Source organism: Lagenorhynchus albirostris, chromosome 2 (assembly GCF_949774975.1).
Source record: "Lagenorhynchus albirostris chromosome 2, mLagAlb1.1, whole genome shotgun sequence".
Classification (NCBI taxonomy): Eukaryota; Metazoa; Chordata; class Mammalia; order Artiodactyla; family Delphinidae; genus Lagenorhynchus; species Lagenorhynchus albirostris.
In genome coordinates this window covers 118,626,241-118,641,430 of record NC_083096.1, presented here as the reverse complement: position 1 = coordinate 118,641,430, position 15,190 = coordinate 118,626,241, and the positions used below count along the sequence as shown (strand labels likewise).

The window sequence follows — 15,190 nt, the reverse complement described above, 5'->3', positions numbered from 1 at the left end:
AATTCAGACTAATCCAGATATACAAGTAAGTTTTTTATATTTTGGTTGAATTTTCTCTTTTTTCAATCCCAGAGAAGATTTTAGACACTTCAAATACCGTATTGTCTAGTACTATAGGAATTTGTATCAATTATTTCAGGATATTATTTATAGTGTTTATGTTGTCATGGTAGATACTGGCACTATGGCAATATGGGCAAGTACTATTTGAGCTGCCTCAAAATTCAGCTTTGGGCTTCCCTGGTGGCGCAGTGGTTAAGTATCCGCCCGCCAATGCAGCGGACACTGGTTCGAGCCCTGGTCCAGGAAGATCCCACATGCTGCAGAGCAACTAAGCCCGTGCGCCACAACTACTAAGCCTGCATGCGCTCTAGAGCCTGCAAGCCACAACTACTGAGTGCACATGCCACAACTGCTGAAGCTTGCACGCCTACAGCCCGTGCTCCGCAACAAGAGAAGACACTGCAGTGAGAAGCCCGCACGCCGCAAAGAAAAGCAACCCCCTCTTGACGCAACTAGAGAAAGCCCACACACAGCAAGGAAGACCCAACACAGCCAAAAATAAATTTTTTAAAAAACTCAGCTTTTATGAATACATTCTATATTTTGTCCCACTAGTATTTTAGATCACTCACAACAGTTTAGCCATAGATGAAAACTATTTCGTATTTCTTACCTTTTAGTTCATCTCTGGCAAAGAAGGCAGCAAGACAATCTTGCAAGGTTACTATTGGACCCCAAAACCAGCTAGGGACACATGAGACAACAAACCTGAAACATTATTGATAGAAAAAAGAAAGGAAATGTTCTGCCAGTACAGCAGAAACAGCAGTTTTAACAATCAACTAATACAAAGAAAACACATACATACCTCTTCACATATTCCATGAAAAAAGCTATCCACCCTTGTGGAGCATATGCTTCGCCACATGATCCTGCTTTGACTATAGATGTTGGATGACTTGATGAATGCAGCTTAGCAAGGTCTTCCTTGCCAGGAATCGGCAAGGACAGATCTTGAAAGGTCTCGAGGGTTACAGACACCTAAAATTGTTTTGTGTTTTAACAATGGGATGAAAATAATCCAGCACAAACATTTGAGGATAGATTTTAGACGGCAAAGATCAAAGCAAATTATAATAAGAAAAAAACAAAAAAAACCTGCTTTTTATATAGTAAAAAAAGCTAAAATAGTAATAACGAAAGCAAAATTGCTTTGTACCAGGTGCTGTTCTAAATTTAATCTTCACATAAACCTTATGAGGCAACTACTAACATCCCCATTAGTCAAGGACATTGCAGTAAAGAGAAGTATCTCACACACAGCCACTGTAGCCTGAGTTCCAGACTGTTAAGCACTACTGCATTTATTTTTGAAAATGACCTCTAGTGATAGTTTTTAAATGTAGCTTAAAAAACAAGATGTAAAACCTAAACAGCTGAAAACATTTCAGGATAATTCCATTTAAATATGTGGTACCAAAATAGCCTACATTAAGGTAACCCTATTGAAAACCCTTAGATTTGACTTAATTCTAACACAATAACTGAAAACTTACTTTGGGGTTTTTTTGGGGTTTTTTTTGAGATAGTTCATTTTACATTCATCTTAATTATATTCATCACTGCACTGAAGTAAAACTGTTCTTAAGAAAATCTCTACGAAACTCAGGAATTTAGAGGTATTATTAAAAATCTCATGATGATTTTAATTCATGCTCTTGTTTATGAACCTGATACTACTTTTATTATCTGAATCCAAACTTAACATGGGAAAATATTTATAAGCCATACAACCAAGTGGAGAAGATACATACATAGCCTTGTGCCTGTGAATAACAACAGTTTCCTACTAATTTCATCAGCCTTGGAAGAATATGCATGTGTTACAAATTCTCGTTGCTGAGCAACATATCTCCTTTGTATGTGACCAGAGATGAAGAACTGAGTTAATCCTTCCTGCTAAATGCATGCCTGTTCAGTGACAGGTCAAGACCCATCCTTAAATCAGTATGTTACTATTGCTTCCAAAAACCAAGTTCTACTCCTAGAATCAATTTATATTTCTTCGAACACAAGAAATACATGTATAATCATCAACAACAAGGAAAAGACATTAAACTTTCATACCATTTTGTCAGGTTTTTTTTAAAAAAAGAGCATTTGACAGAAATTTCCTGTGTATTATAATTCTTTCATACTCACCCTATCACAAGTCAGACACTGCACTGAACTAATGATTGTTCCATCAAATATGTCTGAAATAACACTCCGGTATTTCTTGTGCTGTTTTTTTCTCTTTGGAGATGATGCAGACTGAGCTAGGATTGAAAAACAAGCAGAGAAATTTTTGAGAAATCAAAGTAGTTCCTTTAGCATTTTTTTCTGAAATCTTTTAACAGCAAAATTACTATGCTGAAGAAATTTGTCAAAATACCATTCAAAAGCATTACCTAAAGAAAACACACACACACACACACAAAAACCTCAAAGAGAAACCATGATGAAATAGAAAGTATTCAGCTTCCCATCTTGACTTCAACCAGAATAGTTTTGCTTTTACTTATCTGTTTTTGCTCCCAAGTAAGGCTTTATTTGAAGAAAGGATTCTATTAAGCTTTGAGAGTTCTTTATATATTTTATATACAAGTCCTTTGTCAGCTATGCGATTTGCAAATATTTTCTTCCAATCTTATCTTTTCCTTCTCTTAATGGTGTCTTTTGCCAAGAAAGATTTTAATTTTTTTTCTTTTACGGATCATGCTTTTGATGTCTTTGATGTTTTTAAAGAATTCTAACACAAGGTCATGAAAACTCTTGTAAGAGTTTTACAGTTTTACATTTTCTAATACTGGAACTCTCATACATAGCTGGTCGGAAAGCAAAATGATACAGCCACTCCGAAAAACAATTTCATACAACATTAAGCATAAAACTAACATAAAACCCAATAACCTCACATCCAGGTGTTTACCCTAAACAAATGAAAATTTATGTTCATACAGAAACCAGTACATAAATGTTTATAGCAACATTATTCATAATTGCCAAAAACTGGAAACAAATTCAAGTATTTCAGTCACACAGTGAAATACTACTCAGTAATAAAAAAGAACTATTCAGACCTGCAACATGACTGTATCTCAGATTCATTACGCTAAGTGAAAGCAGCCTGTTTCAAAAGACTACGTCTGTATGATTCTCTTTATATGACATTCTGCAAAAGGAAAAACAATAGGAATAGAGAACAGATTCACAGGGCTGGGGCTTTGGGAGGAGTAGTGGGAGGGTCTGGTAATATAAGGGAATTCTTTGGGGTACTGGAGCTGTTCTATATTCTGTTTGTGGTGATGGTAACAATCTGTGCACATGTTGAAACTCAGACCCCTACACCAAAAGAGTGAATTCTGTTGTATGTAAATTTGTGCCACACACACACACAAATTTTAAATCATGGTTGTGTAAAACTATGCTGTCAATTTAAAAAGCTTGAATAATATTTCATAATTAACACTTTAAACTATCAAAGCAAAGGAACCTGAATAACTGAAACTTCTACCTTTTTTGTGTGTGGGTGCCAATCCTGGCCACAAAGTGCCTGATTTCGGAGGGCTTGCTGATAAACGTGGGTTAACACCTTCACTTGATGGGAGGGTCTGTGATGTAGACAGCTCATTCAAATGGACATCAGTAATATATTCTGTAATATTTAAAATTTGTATTATTACATTAAATAGTAAAATTATTCCACCTGTCAAATAAAGCTTTCTTCATCTGAGATTTTGAACACAACTCACATTAATAAATGTCAGGTAAAACACCTGATAGACATTAGGCTTGCTAAGCAAACTAACAGTGATTTTCCCCCTAGGAATCTAATTAACGTTTATAACACATTACTGTTGTAGGCAATCCAGAAACTGTGCAAATATAAGTGTGGAAATATAAAGCCAAAGAGGATCATATTTGTCCTAACTTAGTATTTAAAAAACAAAAGCAATTTAGGGCAGTTTTTTAGAAAGCTTTAAAACTATATGGGAGAAAAGAGATTATCCTCCCAAACTGACATAGTAAGCAAAATCTAACAAGAAATTTAGGCATAAAGTAATTATAAATTATTTTACTCTGTTATAAAAGGAAATAAAACCCTCTGTCAGAAAAAAACACCTTTTTTGGAATTAAATTATGAATCAAGAAAATATAAGCTCTATGAGAGCTATTTTGATTTGCTGTTGGATTCCTAGTACATAACATATATTCCAGGGCAAGAGACTGCTCAAAAAGTATTTGAGTGAAGAAAAGAGAATTGTACATAACAGACCCTGAAACAGAATGATTTCAGGGATTTTTCCAGATAATGCAAAATAAATGACTTTTATTACTTTCACAGAGGCATTTCTCATTATCCCAACCATGACTAAAAGCAGACTGCATAATACTGGGGGAAGAAAGAGGAGGAGACTCGCTCTAGACTTTCAGAAGGGAATAAAGTTAATATCATCTAGGTCAGAGATTGGCAAATGATTCCTGTAACAGACCAGATAGTAAATATGTTGGGTTTTGCATGTCATATACGGTCTTTGTCACATTTTTCAATCAGAAAATGTAAAACCTCAGATCCCTGATCCAGGTCATCAATTAGTTACTAATTGTAAGCATAAACTTGCTATGGAGCAATAAAGAACCAGTAGGTCAAGTAATCAGGCTTAATCAGGAGGAAAGGCTAGATAGCAGACGGCTAAGTCTTTCAATACTGAAATTTCACATATCTATTGACTAAGCAACTTCTAACCACATCTAAACTTCTAAACATAACATCAGTATAATCAAGGAGCCTAACACGTTCTCCTGACTAGAAGGCATTTATGCACTGCACAGGGGTGAACCACAAGTATTCCTGTGGTTAAGGAAATATCCTTCTCCTCCAGAAAAAATGTGGGGTTCAAAAACGTAAGTAAATTGTTTAGTAGTTCCTACTCTTCAGTAATTACAAAAGATACATTTTTTATGTTCCTTGTCTGCCACTTATTTTAAGGTCAGAGAATCTGAACCTCTGATGGTTTAATTTTATGTGCTTTGGAGAATTAAATACCACATTAAGCTAACACAAGTTAACCCTAGAAGAAATAAATGTAAAATGCAAAGCAACCTAGCTCAACTATCTTTCATTTGGCCACTTGCTCTTTCCCACAGGAACAATGACATGTATAACGGTATAATCTATCGTAACAGGGTTCATTATAGTTAATTAAACTCCTATGCCAAACATACACCAAGTATTTCATAGCTGATATGACTCCAATGACAGCAATCTAAATCTAACAGTCTACAATTTGGATTATTTTGCTATTTTGCAGATCTCAACCGAATCTGCTTTAAATGACATTAACTTAACACTCACATGCAAATAGTACTACACTCTACTAGTCAGAAAGCCCAAAAGTAACATCTATTTAATACCCTCTTTCTTTCAATTAGTATGGTTGAACTATAATGTCATATACTACACACAAAATATTAAGCTAAAGCTATTAATTATTCTATTTCATTTTTATTATGCTAAATATAAACTGTGAACATTAACATGTAAATTAGAAATGTATTCTAAAGTCACATGTCAGGCTAATTCCGCTCTCCCCTAAATCAGAAAATGGTAAAATTACAAATATCATCTTAAATATAAACATATCTTGGGGCTTCCCTGGTGGCGCAGTGGTTGAGAGTCTACCTGCCGATGCAGGGGACATGGGTTTGTGCCCTGGTATAGGAAGATCCCACATGCCGCGGAGTGGCTGGGCCCCTGAGCCATGGCCGCTGAGCCTGCGCGTCCGGAGCCTGTGCCCCGCAACGGGAGAGGCCACAACAGTGAGAGGCCCGCGTACCACCCCCCCCCACACACACACCCCCACACCCACACCCACACAAAATTATATATATATATGTATATATATATATATATATAAACACATTTTGCACCCTTTGTCTAAAAATGAAACACTATCATTTGAAAATTATAAAAATTGTCACCTGAAGCTCTGCTGTGTATTTGCACTTTGACAGTTTCCTGATTGTTGAAGTCAACTGTTTCAGACACAGAGTCTCTATCTAATTCTCCTTCAGAATTCGCTTTATTAATCTTATTGCACATCTTCTCTTTTTGCCAATCTTTTGACATTTCTGAATTGTTTTCATCATCCTGAATTAACATTGTTGTTTCATTATTATCTTCAGAAAAGCTTCTAGACCCATTTTCATTTTCGGCTTTATCACTGCTGCTACAAGATTCACAAGACTGAAAATCTGCATCTGACTGGCTCTTGTCTTCCTCCATGGTCTCCTCAGTCATTATAGTTTGAGGATCCTCTTCTACTTCCATGACCTGTTCTTTCAGTTCTTCATGAAGCAGATCCATTAAACATCGAAGGAATTCTTGAGCATCCTAATATATAAGCAACATAGATATTACCATTTCATTAAAAATACATGTATGTAGAAATGAGAAAATATACAAAATGTGGTTAGCAACTGATTTCTAAATGTGTAGCATTATACTAAGGAAATACAACTTTGTAGACATAAGGCATTGGAGGGATAGGAAGCACTAAGTTCTAAAAAGTTATGTAAATAAAACAAAAGTAATTAAAAAACTGAACATGTATTTCAATTAAAACTAAAAAAAACAATAAACAACAGCAACAAAAAACTGAAGATGATCTGGAGGTCAGCTTTAGTACTGCTGCTATTTTAAAAAACTTGAGTAAGGATTTGCCTCATCTGACAATAACAATTGAGAGAGATATCCTAAATTCAAGTATAAGTTTGGCTTAAAACTAAAGCTTTATCCAATTTTGCACTGTATCTCAAAAATCCTTGATCAACCTAGAATGTTTATTGAAAATACAAATTCGTAGGCCCCAACTTATGTCTACCAAGTCTCTGTGATCCAGGAATTTGCAACAGAAAAAGTTAACAGAGAACAGGTATTGTTTTGAAAAAGAAACACATGTGAGGACCAGGTATTAACATGAAAAAACATTATATAAACTACAATAATTGAAACTGCCATTGGTGTCAAGCTAAAAAATTACAGGTCGATGAAACAGATTAGAAAGCCCAGAAACAGACCTTATTATACATTAATGTAAGCATCAAATTAATAAAGAAGAAACTTTTAAAACCAGATAAGAAAATTCTTAAATCTGTACTTTCATACAATTTGTTAGCTGTTTGCGAAAAATTAAATTTGGATTATATTGTAATGTGAAATAAATGACACATGTCTAAAGAATTTTTTTTAATTAAATCAGAAAATACAGGTAAAATTTATCTCTGGATGTGGAACTTTTCAAAGCTAAAAGCGCTAGAGTATACTGACATATTTAAACACCCCCAAATTTAAAATTTCTAGAAAAATATGAAATTAAGAGAAAACTGGAAAAATGTAAGCCAAAAATATGATATGGGGTTATTATTCTTAGAATAGCAAATGAGTATATAATAGCATAATGCATAATAGCATTCTGCAAATGTATTAAAGATTAATATTATGAATAAAGAGCAATAAAGACGTACCTGCTGAGAATACCCCCGAAATGTTGGATTTACAGTTTTAATTCCTTGAAACAGATTAGTAGGCACAACAAATCCTGGCCTGAGGAAGAAAACAGTTTTAGGAAGAAATCTGTGATTTTTAGTTTTTATTTTAGAAATGAGCAATCAGGGACTTCCCTGATGGTCCAGTGGTTGAAAATCCACCTTCCAATGCAGGGGACACAGGTTTGATCCCTGGTCAGGGAACTAAGATCCCACATGCCGTGGGGCAACTAAGCCCACGCTCCAAAACTAAGGAGCCCACGTGCCACAACTAAAGAGCCCGCATGCCGCAACTACAGAGCCCAAGTGCTCTGGAGCCCATGCAACACAACTAAAGAGCCTGTGTGGTACAACTACTGAGCCCACACACTCTGGAGCCTGCGTGTCACAACTAGAGAGAAGCCCGCGTGAGCAATAAAGACCTGACACAGCCAAAAATAAATAATAATAAAAAGAAACAAATAATCAAAAATTCAAAGAGTTAAACTGAAAAGTATTTGTGTTTCAGAAAATCATTCAAGGGCTTCCCTGGTGGCGCAGTGGTTGAGAGTCCGCCTGCCGATGCAGGGGACACGGGTTCGTGCCCCGGTCTGGGAAGATCCCACATGCCACGGAGCGGCTAAGCCCGTGAGCCGTGGCTGCTGAGCCTACGCGTCCAGAGCCTGTGCTCCGCAACGGGAGAGGCCACAACAGTGAGAGGCCCGCGTACCGCAAAAAAAAAATAAAAAGAATCATTCAAAATTGCCCAATACTGGGACTTCCCTGGTGGTCCAGTGGCTGAGACTCCGCACTCGCAATGCAGGGGACCCAGGTTTGATCCCTGGTCAGGGAACTAGATCCCACATGCCGCAACTAAGAACCGGCACAGCCAAATAAACAAATAAAATAAATAAATATTTTTTTTAAAAAGAGGGCGTGTGTGGTGGTGGTGGGACGAATTGGGAGATTGGGGTTGACATATATACACTAATATGTATAAAATAGATAACTAATACAAACCTGCTGTATAAAAAAATAAAATGAAATTTAAAAATACAGGGACTTCCCTGGTGGCGCAGTGGTTAAGAATCTGCCTGTCAATACAGGGGACACGGGTTTGAGCCCTGGTCCGGGAAGATCCCACATGCTGCGGAGCAACTAAGCCCGTGCGCCACAACTACTGAGCCTGCGCTCTACAGCCCACGAGCCACAACTACTGATGCCCGCGCGCCTAGAGCCTGTGCTCCGCAACAAGAGGAGCCACCACAACGAGAAGCCAGTGCACCGCAACGAAGAGTAGCCCCTGCTCACCACAACTAGAGAAAGCCCGCGCACAGCAATGAAGACCCAACATAGCCAAAAATAATAAATTGATGAATTAATCTTTAAAAAAAGAAAAAAAGATTGCCCCTTCGTTTAAAAAAGAAAACAGTGAGAAAAAAAAGAGAAAAGCAAACAAAAAAATTGCCTAGTATTATGCTTCACAGGTTCATCAAAATAGCTTATGTTTGATATTTAAGCTACGTAATTTATTGTTCTCCCCCCTAATGAAATGATTATGCTCTACTACATGATTTTTCAAAAAATACTTCTAATTACTTAAAATAATATTTTAATTACTTAAAATTCCTGGGATAAGTATATCTAGTACACTATCTAAATAAAAATTTTAAACCAGCCATCAAATACTCATGAAAACAAAAATGAAAAGTAAACCAGATGCAAGATTTAATCACTTAAAATTCTGTACTATAACACTTCTGAAGTTTAGTAAACTTCCAAGAATATTAAGTTTATAGTTGCAGGGCAAAGAAGCTTAAACATAGCAGTTAAGGGTTAGTTCTAGCTATGCAGTAAGGAACTTAGAAACGTTAGAACCCTTGGCAGCAACGGGTAATACCCAATAGGGATAAATGACAAGAGAGAATTCTGTCTCTTGAATATTAGAAATGTGAATGATATATAACTTCACATCCCAAAATAATTCATTAAAACAATCTTTTCCTAGCATACTGAAATGACAGTAATAACAAATTTTTAACTCAAGAGATACTCTTTAGTAGGGAGTCAAATATCTCAAAGAAAACTGAAGCACTTAAGAATATAAGTACATGAAAGCTTTAGTGATTGTTTTCTTAGAAGAAAGGCTGGGCAGTCCTTAGGAACCATTAAATGCAACTTTCTGAATAGTTCTAATACAAAATATTACAGCAAACAATTATTTTTCTAATGCTACACTTAGAATAAATAAAGATAAGCAGAAAAATAAACATTCATATATGCCTCTATGGTCTGATTTTAGCACTGTGAGAATGCCTACTCCTGAATTAAAAATCAAAAGTGTCAGTAACAGCAGCTTTAACAGTTCAACATTTTATCTCCAGTCCAGATATTTCATTTGGATGTTCATTTTCAAATATAACATGCCCAAAACTGAATGTCTCAAATCTCCTTTTTACAGCTCTATAAATGCACCTGCATATGTTTAATATTTATGACATTCATTTAAAAATATAATAATGAAAATAAACATATTAAGTACATACCTGCTTTTATGCCACAGCTCTGTCATCAGTTTGAGATAACTTTTACAAATAGCTGGTTTCTTATCTGTTCGGGCTAGTCCTCCACAATCAAGAAAAAACTGTGTCAAAGGTGGGCTAGTTTAAAAAAAAAAAAAGGTTAAAAAAAAAAGTTAGAGTGCAGTCACAGCTTAATATTGATTGACTTCTAGTCATTCAATGAACTGACAGCACATAGAGCCCTGTATCTGTTACTTCTTTGCTCCCTTTTACAGCTTCACATTCTTTCCTTCATTATCTTGCTCAACCCATCAAATCAGATTTGACCCACCACATCAGAGTCCTCAATGCTGCCAAATCCAGTAAACACCTTTCATTTCCCCCTCAGTAGCATTTGTCACAGGTGGTTCACCCATTTCTCTTGACCAATGTAAGGCACTTTTTTACTTTTCTTCTTGACCTCTCTGGTAACTCTTTTCCCTCTTTATTGTTTTTTCTGCTCTTACCAGGTATATAACTATCAGGGTTCCTCAACTTTTCATCTCTTCCCTGGGTGATCATCTGCAGAGCATTCCATACTGCACCTACCTACTTTACAGGACTATAATTAAAAAAAAAAAACTAATTGCTTTATTAGAGACTTTCCACCTACAAAAAAATATAAAATATTTTCCTAGGACCTCTGAACTAAAAGTGATTTGAGGAATTAATTAGTTTAAGCTCCTTGTTTTCTAGATGTAAAAACAAATAACTTCCTCAAAGACATACAACCACCTAGGGTCTGAGCCAGGACCAGCAGTCTTGGGAAACTACAGGCACGATCAAAGCAACCCCATTGGGACAACAATGGATTATGTCCCAACTCAGTTTCTTACCTACTCTACCTTAAGAGTTACTCAACAAGAAAGAGGAAATAACTTTTTCAGGAATATTTACACATTTAGGCTTTAGTTAATCCAGATAATTTTTTAAGTGGGGGCATTTCAGAAAAGGGGGGGAGGCAGCACTATGTGTTGAGAGGGGTGAGGGAAGAGGTACAGCAAGGATTTAATGGGATCCTGTTGGCTAGGGAAATTGAATATAATTGTCACCTCTTTCCCATATTACTATTAATGTATATTTCTTTCATTTCTCTTCTCACTCCTTTTTTCTCAGTGTACTACAGCAGCACGGTTTTCTGCTCCAAGAGTAACTCTATTATTTTTTTTTCATAATTTTATTTTATTTATTTATTTTTGGCTACACTAGGTCTTTGTTGCTGTGCGCGGGCTTTCTCTCGTTGCAGTGAGTGGGGGCTACACTTTGTTGCAGTGTGCGGGCTTCTCATTGCAGTGGCTTCTCTTGTTGCGGAGCACAGGCTCTAGGCTCGCAGGCTTCAGTAGCTGCGGCACGTGCGCAGGCTCAGTAGTTGTAGCTCGTGGGCTCTGGAGCACAGGCTCAGTAGTTGTGGCGCACAGACTCAGTAGTTGTGGCGCGCGGGCTTAGTTGCTCCATGGCATGTGGGATCTTCCCAGACCAGGGATCAAACCCGTGTCCCCTGCCTTGGCAGGCGGATTCCTAACCACTGCACCAGCAGGGAACTCCTCCAAGAGTAACTTTAAAAAACTATACTAACAAAATTAATTTATCTACTTACCAATTGGAAAGAGCCTGCAAAGCTGCATTCATATAACAAGTATTTCCAATATTTTTCAAACCTGTAAGACCTATTAGGAAAAATTATAAGTTATGTTATCATTCAATAATGCAATGACTCAATTTTATGAGTGTTCGCTGAGTATGTAACTAGGTAATTATTATGGTTCCCAAACTATGTTAAGGAAATACAAAATACATTATAGAAATACAAACAGCAACTTGAATAACCAAAGAGGTCAGACTTACACCAAAGTGTTAATTTTCAGAAAATTATTTAAATATATCCTTAAAGGGTTAAGATTCCCTTACATCAACTATAAAACAGAAAAGTCTGTACTAAACTATACAGATAGTTAAGAACTGTGGGCTTTAGTAAAGTGATGCAAGAGAAAAGAAGCATCAAAGTTGTCCGTTTGCTTTTTCACAGATACAATTTTACTAGGTCAAATTTCAGAACTTTTTTTAAAATACAATTACTTTATTGATTTATTACAATCAAATACTGCCAACTAGCATTACTTCCACTCATGCATCATTAAAAACAAAAGGATATTTCCTTGGTATTTTCAAGTGATGCATAATACAATAAATAAACAAAAAAAGGTAGAACTTAAAAATGCACCCTGATTATGTAAACTGATAATTTTTTTTAAAAAGCATAACCGATAATCTGATTCCTAGAAATTTTTTTTGTAATTATCTTCTGTAATTATAATAATCTTTTGTAATTATCATCTCTAGATTTTGAAATATTCACATGATACAATTTCCTAACGAAATGGACAGTAGCATACAAAGGAGTGTTATACAGGAGAATTATTTTACCTCTTGCCTTAAGTTCATCTTCTTCTTCCACTTCTATGTCCAGATCATCAAATACAGCAACCAGAGGAGTTTTTAATGTTGTGTTACTGGGTATTTTAAAATCCTGGATAACAGAAAAGATAGCAGGCTTGAACAAATCCTTAGGTCAAAAATTTTTTTTAATTTGTTCGCAGCTTATCTGTAGACTTCTACAATCTCTCCTGATACTTGTTACTAAAGTTATTTTGCATCCTTTTATGCATATGAAACAGTTTTAAATATTTTTTAAAATTCCAATATTAATTCCTGAGAATTGGATTAACTCAAGAGGTTGCAACTGGTGACTTGGTCAAATGCTAGTCCACACTGTTTTAAAAAAAAAGGACAAAAACCGAAACAAAAGCAAAAGTTTGAGCTAATATTTTAAAAATTGAGTGAGCTCACATAAAAATCAAATTCTGCAAGTTCGGGCTTCCCTGGTGGCGCAGTGGTTGAGAATCTGCCTGCCAATGCAGGGCACACGGGTTCGAGCCCTGGTCTGGGAAGATCCCACATGCCGCGGAGCAACTGGGCCCGTGAGCCACAATTACTGAGCCTGCGCGTCTGGAGCCTGTGCTCCGCAACAAGAGAGGCCGCAATAGTGAGAGGCCCGCGCACCGCGATGAAGAGTGGCCCCCGCTTGCCACAACTAGAGAAAGCCCTCGCACGGAAACGAAGACCCAACACAGCCATAAATAAATAAATAAAAAGCAAACTGTCAACGAGTAAAAATAAATAAACACTACTAAAAAAAAAAAATTTCATCTGCTTTGAAATTACTTTAAAAAAAAAAATTCTGCAAGTTCTCTTCTAATAGCAGAAGATCAAAGTACACTGAACCCATTTAGCAACCATCAGTGGGAGGAGGAAACTGAACAGCAGAATGTACTTAGCACGTGCTCTCCAACTTATTACAGCCTATTTCTCTTCTTCAAGGCACGCATATATGCACTTATACCCACCCACTTTATACATTTACTTTACCTTCCTGGCATCTGTAGATACTAGATAGTTGGGTAGGCCCCATATTCTCACTTTGGTGTATTGAAATACAGAGAAGTAGAGCAGCTTTAAAAAAAAAATCATTCAAAATCTTACCTCCTACAAAACTGTTTGAAAAATCTTAATGACATTTGAATGATTTCCAATACTGTTATTCTATAATTAATGTTCTGATGAACTGGGTTCAAACAGCCTGTAAATTTTATACTGCTAAAAAAAATCTGTACAAATAACTTTCTTTTTCTTCTGAGTAATTTCTTCAACAATGGGATCATCAGGAAGTTGTATGAAATTAAATTCATGCCTTTTATGTGTTATAAATATAACTCACCAGAAAGTTATTTACAAGCTATCAGAAAAGTATCAGTATACTTATTCAACCAGATTCAGCATTCACTAAGAGTTTGCAATCATAATCTATTTGGGCAGAAATGGCAGATAGCTGTTTTAGCTTACTTTTCTTTAGTCAGTGATGATTATTTTCTCGATGTGTTTTAATTTGTATTTCTTCTTTGTGAACTATCTGTACTTATTCTTTAGATTATTATAAATTGTTATCAGTTCCTCATGTGATTAAACTTTTAATTATCACATTTTTGTTAATAGTGTTAGAGGGTTCAGGTAAACTTATTTTCAAACTACCATGGCATTCAAAAGAAAACCAAAAAACACGTTTTTGAATGATAAATAGGTATCAGTAGGAGAAACAGTAATGATGGTAATTTATAAACTAGAGTTATTCAACTATGAAACTAGAAATGCAACAAGTATACCTTGTCTAAAATCTAGTCACTTGAAGTTATATAATGTGTGAGGCAAGCAAATTTACTATCACAAATATCTACCATCAGAATGTGATACAAAGATACAACACAAAATATCTTATCAAAGAACACAATTATAGAAATACAATGTGATTTCTATAACACAGAAGGAAAAAACTCACTGATGTGTTAATTAAACCATACAGACCAAATGATGATAGGATGCCAACTATTCTTATTTTTTTCATTCCTTTTCCTATTTTTTCTTTTTTTTTTTTTTTTTTTTTGGCCACGCCGCGCAGCAGGCAGGATCTTAGTTCCCCAACTAGGGATCGAACCCATGCACCCTGCAGCGGAAGCGCGGAGTCTTACCCACTGGAGGGCCAGGGAAGTCCCTCCCTTTCCTATTTTTTATATGACTAGAAAAGTCTCAATATTAAGTGACCAATCTTTGCAAGCTTACCCATCTTTTGTAACCAAACACTGATGTTAAGCTTTAATGTATTCTATCTGGTTTTCAATAAATTAGTAAAATGTTTACAGTAATATACATTGGGGTGAAGCAGGGAGGGAAATGAGGAAAAGAGAGCTGAATTAGGGCCTATCAAAGAAGGCCCATCACCTCTCCTAGAATCAGACTGGCTAGAAAAACATTATTTAAACCAGCTGTTTTTTTAAGTTTTTAAAACACATCAGGTGCTTTTCCATCTTTAGACAGGTGTGGGCTTCAATTTCACTCTAATCCATCACTCTATAAAAGAACAAAGGCCAGCTTCGGTGTTTCATTTGAGGAAAAGAGGCACATTATGGAAATTTTTTAAAGTACAGGTGAAGTAGGGCTCTTTTAGA

General features: G+C 36.0%; 1 protein-coding gene across 6 annotated transcripts in view; it reads right to left on the bottom strand.

Moving 5' to 3' along the window:
* The window catches only part of USP33 (ubiquitin specific peptidase 33), a 71,337-nt gene that overhangs the window by 26,284 nt on the left and 29,863 nt on the right, over nucleotides 1-15,190 (bottom strand). For 5 of the 6 annotated variants that reach the window (XR_009538897.1, XR_009538899.1, XR_009538898.1 and 2 more), the window contains 9 exons: nucleotides 12,558-12,660; nucleotides 11,731-11,800; nucleotides 10,119-10,232; nucleotides 7,573-7,651; nucleotides 6,028-6,439; nucleotides 3,560-3,700; nucleotides 2,206-2,321; nucleotides 872-1,044; nucleotides 677-771 (listed from right to left, as the gene is read on the bottom strand). Coding sequence is in view for 3 of the 6 variants with exons in the window: in XM_060139721.1 (XP_059995704.1) it covers nucleotides 677-771; nucleotides 872-1,044; nucleotides 2,206-2,321; nucleotides 3,560-3,700; nucleotides 6,028-6,439; nucleotides 7,573-7,651; nucleotides 10,119-10,232; nucleotides 11,731-11,800; nucleotides 12,558-12,660 (1,303 nt within the window). In the remaining 3 variants the exon portion in view is untranslated. The remainder of the gene's footprint in view (nucleotides 1-676; nucleotides 772-871; nucleotides 1,045-2,205; nucleotides 2,322-3,559; nucleotides 3,701-6,027; nucleotides 6,440-7,572; nucleotides 7,652-10,118; nucleotides 10,233-11,730; nucleotides 11,801-12,557; nucleotides 12,661-15,190) is intronic. The other variant, XM_060139722.1, reaches the window with a different exon arrangement.